At 40.6% G+C, this 11,001-nt stretch overlaps 1 protein-coding gene across 1 annotated transcript; it reads left to right on the top strand.

The window, feature by feature from the left end:
• The first annotated feature begins 4,947 nt into the window (after positions 1–4,947).
• On the top strand, positions 4,948–10,418 carry katnbl1 (katanin p80 subunit B-like 1). Its single transcript, XM_069161795.1, has 10 exons — positions 4,948–5,201; positions 5,792–5,945; positions 6,084–6,121; positions 6,346–6,628; positions 6,731–6,846; positions 6,935–6,985; positions 8,062–8,151; positions 8,458–8,562; positions 9,104–9,197; positions 9,817–10,418. The coding sequence occupies exons 2-10, from the start codon at positions 5,937–5,939 to the stop codon at positions 9,847–9,849; spliced, it is 819 nt and encodes a 272-aa protein (XP_069017896.1). The 5' UTR covers positions 4,948–5,201; positions 5,792–5,936; the 3' UTR covers positions 9,850–10,418.
• The last annotated feature ends 583 nt before the right edge of the window (positions 10,419–11,001 follow it).

The following is an 11,001-nucleotide window of genomic DNA, read 5'->3' as shown; positions in this document are numbered from 1 at the left end:
AACAAAGAAATGCCAAGTTAATTTGCCCACCAAAAAACAAATCTTAAATCATACACATGTTTAAGTACATTGGCGTGTGCCACAGTCTTCTTTTTCCCGAGCAGGACTCCATCGCCATGACTTTTAATAATACCTCAAAAGAAAGCATTGAAATGTGAGAGATAAAATCTGAATCGGAGAAACTTTGTGTTATTTCCCGATTATTTCAAGAAGACTGGAAACATTCCCACACTCAGCCATACAGCTGATGCGTGTTAGACATCATTACTTACAATAAAATTACATCAGCATGTCTCCTGCTGGCTCTCCGTGCCGCCGCATGAGAAGAGGTACGATGTAGATCTAACGGTTTGTACAGAGGGTCAGCTGAGGTTCAGTTTTATTGGTTGGAAGGGTTTAGTCGATTCTCCAGGGAACTTCAGTCCAAAACTGATGATCTCAGCACAGTGTCTGCGAGATATAAGAGATTCACCCACTCTGTCCTAGACATCTGTCCCTGAATTTTATGCTGAAATCACTGCCACTGCTCCCTTCCTGAGACCTCTGCCATCCTTTTGATTATATTTAGTTTGCGGTTTGGTAGACGAGGAGCCCCGAAGCCTTCGTCGTCGCAGTGAGCTGCTCCGAGGACAGAGATGCTGTGTGTGAAGCACCTTTCAAAACAGCCTTACATAACGTCCACCCAATTACCGACATTAAGCTCTGATGGCTACGAGTAAATTCAAGGGCAACAGGCCAGAGCTTTTTCCCTCTCTGATCTGAGGGCTCGTCTGAAGGAGCGCGGGCAGGAAAAGACAGATTACGGACCAAAGTTGATTGGCCTTAGTAAATTCACCAGCGTGTCCTCTCCGTTTTCTGATAAAAGAAAATAACGGATTAGTTTGCTTGTTTGTTGTCGGCCCCACGGGAACAGAGCTGTGCTTTAACTTGTTAATGAGTTCCACTGTTTCACACTTTGTTCTTTCCTTCATGTTGACTTCAGGTCCTCAAAGATGCGGTTATAGGTGTGGATTTAAGCTGCCAGTAGAGTATTTATTTTCCAAACAGCTTGTCAGAAGGTTCTTTTCAAACTGTGTCCTCATGGGGTTATTCGAGGGAAAGTCAGCCATTAGGATTCATCGGCATAGCGACATATATCTGTATCTGTACCAAATTTGGTGGAAATCCATTTGGTAGTTCTTGAAATATTTCAATCTCTGCCCAAATGGTGAGCTCACCGACTAACTGTTAAACAAACCAATACAGCCACACTTGGAGCTACATCAGAAATGTGGCTAAAATCCTCAATTTCAAGTTTTTTTTTTTTTTTTTTAAATCTTTGATATTTAAGCCGGGCCTTCGCCCTGAAAGCTGGTTTGATTAATTTTCACAAAAATCCACATAGAAAGGAAACAGTCAAGAAACTTTAAAGGGGTATAAACTTCTCTTTTTGTTGAGTTTGATCAGGTTTTGTCACATAATTTAGCCAACTTAGAAAGCGAATGAACTAATAGTTATCATTTTTAGCTAGTTTCAGTTGAGTTTATTTACAATCTGGATGGCTCAGAAGCATCAGGAACAATCACTGCAACAAGTTTCCATCTTCTCACTTCTGTGACAATGCTATATGATTATTAAGCACGTTGTGTGCCGAACAGTTCGCAAGAGCTTTTAGATTTTCATGCCAGACCCCTTGCGAGTTAGACAGGCTGAGATTGGTTTCATTGTGTCCACTAGCTTTGCGTGAATAACACAGCTCCATTCACCGCGAGCAAATTGTACGCCGTTACAAGTCTGCTTCTTAGCTATAAGCACGTCCTGCTAAGAGAGATTTAGCCTTTCACAAATATGAAGGGCATTTTTCTGCACCTCAGACAAATTCCAGCTTAAATTTCGAACACCCGCGTACTCTAACAAGCACTCTTGTTTTTATGTGGAGGAAACCTTGTCATATAAATCCTTCCTTGCTAATGTAAATCTCCTAATACTCTTACTGCCTCTGTGGGTGGTAGCTTTTGTCTGAGAAAATCAGATTTAGACCTCCATGTTTATCTCTTAACTCATTATTTGATTTTATTTTCGAAATAATGTTTACAATAAACCCCGGAGGACTGAAATGAACACAACGTGTGCCTTCTCAAATCTTTGTGTGGGCTCATACATGCAGCAGATAATCTATTTCCACTCACCAAACCCACTGCATATTGTAAAAATCGTATTAAAACGAATACATTCTGTAGCGATCAACAAAGACAACCGTTGCAGGGTTGAGGCGCTGTAAATATTTTAGTATTGAATTATTCTTTACAGCTGGTATTGATGCATAAATATTCTATTTCAATGGTCTGACCAATGTTTTGACTGTGGCTTATTAGGATTTACCTGCAGTCTATGGATTTTAAACCCTGTTTTGTGCTTGTACATACACATATTGTTCTCCTCACACACAGAACAAATGCCCTCCTAACCTTCCGAGGCTTAAATTGCATTACTTACATTACTCTGTTACAATAATTTAATCTCCTTAAATTTGGAGCTAAAGCATCTGTATGCTAATTTGTTTTAAATCAAACCAATGCACTCCTAAATGGCTACCATGTGCTTAGGAAACTGCCCCGCTGCTGTCTGTCACAGATCCACCTCTGTGAAGTATACATGATACAATATCACAAACACCTGTGATTCTAATGCGAACCAGGAAAATAGCTTAAAAGCCTAAAATCGTTGCGTGTTTGCTGATCTGTTGTCATTTTGATGGGCGCCACTCAGGTTTCACTTCACTTGATTATCATTTATGGCGCTTGCAGTAATTAGTTTATGCCTGCATTGCTTTAAAGTTCTTGAATGAAATGTATTGATCACTTGAGGCCGTTCATTAAATGTCACTGAGCTCCCTCTGGAGTAGCAAATTGCTTTAAACAACTTTTTTCATTGTCAACAGACTTTGATGTGAAATATGGCTTCAGTTCCCTTTTAAGTCTGTGAGATTTCCTCGACGTTATTAGTAACAGTCCATTGCACTCACAGATGTTCAAGCTTACTCTATGATGACTTGATAAAAAATAAGGAATGCAAACAGAAACTGTGTCTGTGCTTGTACTATGTGATTTCAATTGTTTTTCATGGCTGGTAGCACCCGAAAAGATTTGCCAATGGACCAAATACTCTTCCTTTTTTCTTTTTTTTTTAACTTATAAGCATTGAGGGGTCACAGCGGGTCACAGGATGCTTGCAAAAGATGACCAACACCATCAGGCAGAACAGTAACCTGCTTAAACTGTCAAAAGCACTGTTTAGTTATGCGTGATTTAGTTATCTCCAGTAATCAGCATAATTAAACAAATTTTGAAATGAGAGTTTGTTGTTGAATTCAAAATATTTTGTAACATACCTGTTAGAGGAGTGTTGTTTTAAATATCTGCAGCCTAAATGTCTTCTTTAGACCTCTGTACACAAAATCTACCGAAAAATTTGCCAAAATCAAATTATGCCTCCGTCAAATAACTAGAACATTTTCTTTGGATGTTGTTCATGTGCACCAACAGGACATTCTTTTCAATTTCTCTTACAAATGAAAATAAACCCGAGTAAGTCCAAGATTTATGTTTGAATTGGTCCGTGCAGCTGAACAGTATTCCTGAAGATTATAAACAGAAACAGCCATCAGGTATTTTCATTTTTCTGTCTGTCTGGGGAAAGAGACAGATAGAATTTTGGTCAAAGAATACAGGAAACACCATAAAGTTTTTTTTTTTTTGAATGGGCTCTTGGACCAGTGTGAGCTCTTTCAACGTGCCCTGCTGTTTATTCTCCACGTTTCACAAACTCAATTCATCATTATACCTTCAAGAGAAAATCCTGTCTTTCATATTGCTTGTAACCATGGAGCTTGATGTTTCCACTGCAAGATGAGTTGAGAGGAGGTTGAGTGGTTGACGGCGCCAGACGTAGTGAATGAGTCACATTATTTTAATTTTCAGCCTCCCTTTCAATGACCACTCTCGGCCTGTAAAGACGATGTACTTCCACCTCCATCAGGACACAAATTCTTCGCCATAAAGCGATGACAGCAATCACTCCAAATTGCTTTGTGTTTTTTGGCGTTCACGCTGCCCTTTGAGGGGCTTCAGTGTACCTAAGACGTGCCAGCAAATGTTCCTGCAATGTAACAGAGCAGCCAGAACCATTCAGCCTGGTGAGATGAAAGACACTGTGAAAGGAATCTTCAAATAAAACGTGGAGCATTAAGGCTGGCTGGCTGGCTGGCTGGCTGGCTGGCTGGCTGGCTGGCTGGCTGGCTGGCTGGGTGGGTGGGTGGGTAGGTAGGTAGGTAGGTAGATAGATAGATAGATAGATAGATAGATAGATGGATGAAAAAATCAGAAGGGTCATTAGATGATTAGGAGAGAAAGAAGGAAAAAAAAAATTCTGATTCAGGTTCTGTTAAACAAACCTGTTTTCAGTTTTTGTCTTATCTTTTTTTTTTTTTTTTAGATATTGGATCATTTTAACATTTGTTGAAATACAATTTGAGTTATTTGGTGGAGCTGCTAACAATTTGGACACCTGAAATGTGACTCGGACTACACACTGATTTTTGTTGGGCAGAGGAAGAACAAACACGTTGGAAAGAAATGTGTTGTAATTTTTGTTTTATGTCCACAGGCTCCAATATTCATCTGAAAAGTAGGAGTAGAAAGCACCATTGACCTCCGACATGTGGGGGATACTGCAGCATCAAACGGAAATAAGTAAAGTCCAAGTAGGCCTACTTTAAAAGGATACTCAAGTACAGTACTTCGTAAATGTACTTCGTTACTTTCCGCCACCGCGCAGCCGCACTAAACAACGTGACCGCGCTTCTCACTTCCTTCCCGCACGACAGACTTTATGACACCGGATGGCGCCACAGCGCCCTGAAATTGGGTTTTTAGATGTTTTGTTTTATATTTTATTTTTGTTTGTAAATGTCCAGCAGTCGGCGCTAAATCGCTCAAATCTCGTTCGTGCCCAAAAAAAATCAATCCCACAATCCTCCGTCACCGGCGGTGCGTTCATTTGAATGGTTGAAAGTCCAACGATCCCTCACAGCGGGGGTTTGTGTTTAACCCGCTTCCTCACGTTTTTTTTGGGGGGAGGATTTACACCACCCGCAACCTCCACCCCCGCCGACAACCTCCCAACATGAGCCGGTTGGTATTCAACTTTCCTGCGTGAAAACGGTGAATATAAGAGCATCCGGAGCTGAAAGCCGTGTTGTGTCTCCTTAAGTTTTTTTTTTTTTTTTGGAGGCTAACGAGCCGGAGCTAACGGGGCTAGCGGGGCTAGCGGCCCAAAGCGCGTTACTTTCGACGGGTGTTTTCTGAGCTACATGCTAACGGCGACGTTACCGTGCGGAGCGACACGAGTTCGCTTTTCAGCCGAGAGACGTGACGAAACGCAAACATCGGCGCGTTTCTTTTATAGCGAGACAGACGAATAATAATAATAATAATAATTAAAATAAATAAATAAAACACAGACGTAACTTTCAATCAACATCTAGTGACTGTTACTTGCAGCCCAACGAGCTCAACAAGCAGCCAACGCCTTCGTAAAGCTTTTTTTTTTTTTTTTTTAAATGCAGCATTTTGTGTTTCTGTGTTTTTGTTTATTTATTTAAATGTTCCGTTAAATCGCCCCCCCCCCTCCCCATGCTGTGCAAACTTGAGCCAACCTGTTAGCTGTGAAGCCACGTAAAAGTGATTGTGACTCTTTTGACACTTTGGGAGGAGATCACCAAAACGACTGTCCCGATTGTTTTGTCCAACAGCGTCCCTTATTATGGCAGCTGGTGAGCATGTTTGGCAACGCAGAGTCTTTCAGGTCAACCGGGATAAACAAAAACAAACAACCCCCCCCCCACCACCACCGATGGCTTTCTGTGATCCTGCCTGCGAGTTGCTGCTGAAAAGAACATGAAGCAGGTATGAAGATTTAGCAGCGAGCACCTGTGACTTTATTATGTAAATACTTTTTTTTTTATTTTCATTTGTCTGTGAAATCCTGGTGACTGTGAAGTACAGACTGCAGCGGTGGCCTCATCCCCTATCCTTTTGTTTTAGGTGGATTTTATTAATAAGGAAGATTTAGATAAAGACAGGTGAGTCTCCGATCCACATCTGTGGGATTCATTTAATTGTGATCACTCACTCGCTGCCTCTCGTGTCCCGCGGATCATCCCTCTCGGTCGCTGGACCATCACGCCACCTTTCCATAACCATTATCACGACGTCCGTGGCTTTGAAATGGGTTTTTGTTTTGTGTGTTGTTTCTTTTTTTCTTTCCAGCTTTCCATCTGGTCCAACTTGTCTTTCCTCCTGTCAGATTTCAGGTGCATTACAGTGTACACAGTCCGGGCAAAGCGAAGCGGTTGTCGTCCTGCAAGAGGAAGGGTTGTGCGTTGGCGGAGGTGGGCATAAAGCTACGCCGCAGAACATCCAATGTAGGCCGTTCCCGTGACCCCGGCATGGCCAACAAAGAAAATGAGCTGACGTGCTCCGACGACGTGCGGGGCATTCACTACAATGACAACTGTGGGCTCCCGGTGAACTCTGCAGAGGCCTCCAAGATGGCCGGGGCCGGCTCCAAGTACAGTGACTTCACTGAGGTGAGAAGCGCAGCGAATTTCAAGAAAGTGAATGTCAAGGCTTTTTCATTGCAACACTGGAGACGCTGAATTGCTTTTTGTGCATCGTTTCTCTCCGTTTAGCTATCAAAGGACCACGAAGCTATGAGTCACGTCCTTTTTGGAAGAAATCTCAGACTTAAAGTGGCCCAAACGCTGTGGCGAAAAAATGCCAGTGAGTTAGTGGCCTACCTAATCAGGTAAGACAGCGATTGCTGTTCGGTACTTTGTTTTTATTGCTCAAGCACACAACGCGCTTCGTTCTCAATCATGTTTGTGGTTTTGCAGAATACAGGACACAGCTGTGCTGCTCGACTGCTTACCTGTCTTAACAAACAGGTGAGTCACGTGACCGAGCCGCATCATTACGGCTGCAACGGATAGATTTTACAAACAGGGTGTCAATACAAGTCTGTAAAGTGTCAGAAAGGATTTTTAAAGAAGCAGCTGGGTAGTTTTCCAGGGCTCAAACTTGTAGATATAGAATTTGTAACCTTATAACAAACAATGAAATGCAGGAGATCTTCACATTAAAACAAAGAAACAGCACTGTTATACCTCAATATACATGTAGGCCAAATGAAATTCAATTGAAAAGTACATAAAGTAAAGTAATTAATTGAACTCTACTTTACTGAAATATACAATCGGAGTCCTTTTATTGGGATAAGGGATACGGCCCTAAACTAATGTCACAATATTTCTCTAATGACAACATCCTTGACAATTTGACAAAATACTGAAAAATATTGAATTATGAACTTCAAGAATATAGAATTGCAGCAAAATAAGTGTTATAATGTTATATGTCAGCATAAATATAACAGTTTTCCATTAAATATTCATAAAAAATGAACATATTACTGTGGTTTGTTGTACATCTGATCTTCACTTCCACACTGTTGAAGTCGCTCCCCTTTCTGGAACTACTTGCTCCACTGTGGATCCCTTTTATAAACATGCTTTTAGTTCCTAAGTGTAACAGTATGGCGTCAATTTTGTACAAAGTCAGAATGATGTCTCATGATTTCAATCAAAAGATACTTTTTATTATTATTATTACATTAAAAATGATGAATGGATTATCCTGAACAATACGACATGGCTTGCCCATAATAAAAGATGATATAACTGAAAGCTGTTTCTCCTTAATACAAATTCTGGAAAGCGGAAAAAGACTTTGAGTTGGTAGAAAACCTCATTTTTACCAGATGCGTCCTCGTCCCCGAGACTCTCCAACTGCATGTTTTGATATTTGACTCGGCTGCTGTTCTTCAATCAGCAAGTGTGAGGCTGAAGTCAACGGTTATGACAGTTTGAGTCCCGTTTGCCTTTTTATTTTTCCCTGCTTTCTCCCACATGACTGACGATCAGCTCATTTCTTTTTCATCTTGTGTTCCCTTTTTCCCCATCAGCCTTCAAACTGGAGCACCATGTTTGTCACTTGGCTGCTGCGTTGACCTCCTGCCCCAAGTCAAAGTGATTCTTGGCAGTAAATACGAAGAGTAAGTGATAGTGAAGAAATGTACAAGTCATTTTAAAGATTATATTACGAAGCGCTGAGTTCAAAGTGACTGGATTTGCTGTTTTAGTCTGAAAGATGATCTTCCAGTCACCCAGGAAGTTTCAGCTGCTTTAATAAATAACTCATGAACTGAAGTGAGCACTGCTGAAGGCTCTTGGATGAGCCGTGATGCTTTCGACATGTAAATATCGAATGAACTAGATGACAGAGCATTTTCATGGATTATGATTTGACTGGCTGGTCTGGTTTAACTGTTTATTTTTTTGTGTGTGTTTTTTTTAAATAGACACATCACGGTGGGTTTACACTGGGTTCAGTCCATCATCAGGAAATGGTGGCCAGAACTTTCTAAAAATGAGAAAAGACTGCGGGACAGTTGTTCAGAAGACAGGTGAGCGGCGCACACTTCAATACAACCCAACAGACCCGTAGATTTAAAGGGTAGTTACGGAAATTGTTAACCCCGAATATCTTTCATAGTTTCGGCTGTGTTGCGAGTGATTCTAATCAAATCTTTGACTGTTGACTAAACTAAAAGAAAAAAATGGCTCGCATGAAAAATATCTGTTATCCACCGACACAATATTATATTAATGCTTAACATGCAAATTTTGAAATGTATTTAGAAAAATATTCCTTTTGGTTATTTATGCCCATGTTATCCTTTTATTAATTCAGTACCCGGCAGGCATGTTAACAGATAAAACAACCTGTTGTCTGCTTCCATTATTACTCAACATTTATGTTTATGGCTCTTACGCCAGGTGCACTTGCGTGTTAGATGCATGAGTCTACAGTCTTGCCTGTAGTCACAATTGCTGTCTGTTCTCAAATGGGAAATCTAAAATCGCACCAAAGCTTCAGTCTTTTCCTCTGCATCTGCGGTGCACCCTACACACGTTGCTTTGTTAACGTTTGTATGTCCATCACAGAAACGTTGAGGTCATGAAGCAGCGGCTGAAGGACTTGTGGAAGGAAGGAACCCGATTATGTTTGGTTCCAGGATCTACGGGAGAACTGGCAGAGGTCAGAGGAATTTCTTTCATAATGCAGCAGCGGGTTGTTGGAAAAGTTACAGAAAATGTTTGTCAAACGGTATTTTGCACACCTTCAAAAGTATCAGGTTAAAAGGGAACGAGATGAAAAGTACTTTTAAATACGGAACACTTCGGTCAAAGCAAACGACACGTTCATGATGATCACAGAACTGTTTTACGAGTCTGATAAGGTGCTCTTGCTGTTCTTTCCGTTGTCTGTTGATTTTGGGTGGACACAGACAACCACGCCCATCCTTAAAAAAAAAACTCTAGGTCCGTCATAGGCTTTTGTGGTTGTGGTTGTTTCTCTCTTCACATCCTGTTTCATGGTGAAAAGACATCGAAACCACACAAGATCCTTTTCATGAGATGTTCTAAAAAAATAGTGTGCCGTTGTTGCAGGAAGTCAGATCAACATCCCCCTTTTTATATTCAGTATTTTGTGATGTCAGAATGGTAAAATCATAAAAAGAAATGGTTGAAATACGTGTTTAAAATGTGATTTATTTATTGCGTTAACACTATAGTAAAGCAAAGATTATTGTAAAGCATGCAGTCTGTTTCACTGTGACGGCACCTAAACGTGCCGCCTCTGCTTTGTGTCGCAGGCCGTCGAGGCTTATCTGTCGCAGCTGCCCTGACGGTTGCCAACGTAGCACTCTTGAGGATGTGACCACTACTGCCGATCACGGCTGTGTTTCCAACCGATATTGACGCCAGAGAAACGGACTGGTTCACTCTGCTATTCACACTCAAACCTCTTAACTGGGACTGAACTTGAGAATTCAGACGACTCCCTCAGTTGGAGCTGGAGACTCTTAAGGAGGGCCGAGAGAAGCCTTCCTGCACAGCAAATGACTGCTTCACATTGAAGTGGACCGTCTTGTGAAGGGGGCACGTTTAATGGACCTCCATGAGACTGGGTGTAATGTCGCTCTATGAAGTGCCAAGCTCGTTGTCTCTCACTACACAGCTCTTCGCCATGGAATGCAAATTCACCCGCGGATGTAATGAATGATCCACTCTTGATGTCTTCGCGCCTGACTTCTCCAGAATCAGGAACTTGAATCTCCAACAGTCTTTAAGTTATTAGAGCTTGTGTTCTTGTTGTTGTTTTTTTTTTGCCTCTCTCCATGACATTTGACTGTATAATGTAAAATGTAAAAACAAGTGATTCTTTTAATCTTCTTTTAAATAAATTTGTTAAAAATCAAAACTTTCTTTTGTTTTCCTTTTTTGTGTGTTCTAAATATAAATCGGACCTCTTAAAGTCCAACAGAAAAATCAGAGATTTTTTTTTTTTTTTTTTAAATATTAGTGTACTTTGTGCTTCACATTTTGGTAAATAAAGCAGTTATGCAATAATAATTGCTAAAGTAAACATGCATAAATGTTTGGTGATCCAAAGGGGCCAAACGTTCTTTCGAGTTGATTTGTACTCTAGTATTTTTTTTCATTAACTTTTATAAACATACGTTTTCTAAATGTTAGTGCGAAACAGTCAATTGAAGGCACAATTAAATCCTACGTTCACATTTTATTTTATTTTTTTTACCATAACTTTTACACAATTCATATTTAGAATTTTGAATGAAAACAGTTCAAATGTTATTTTGTGGATTTCTAATTGCCATCAATTAATTCAACATTCACAAGAAAGTCTTGACAGCCTCAACCGAAGCTTTAAAAGTTGTTTATAATGTATGAAACGCACACACACACACACACACCAACGAACCAATGAAGTGTCATCGTCGGGGTGAGCAATAAAGTTTTTTTGTGTGTGTGTGTGT

The sequence above is a fragment of the Embiotoca jacksoni genome, unplaced genomic scaffold (assembly GCF_022577435.1).
Source record: "Embiotoca jacksoni isolate LCO1_2020_lvr unplaced genomic scaffold, fEmbJac1.0.p SCAF_29, whole genome shotgun sequence".
Classification (NCBI taxonomy): domain Eukaryota; kingdom Metazoa; phylum Chordata; class Actinopteri; family Embiotocidae; genus Embiotoca; species Embiotoca jacksoni.
Note: the sequence above shows the minus strand (reverse complement) of the source record. Positions and strands in the feature narration are given on the sequence as shown.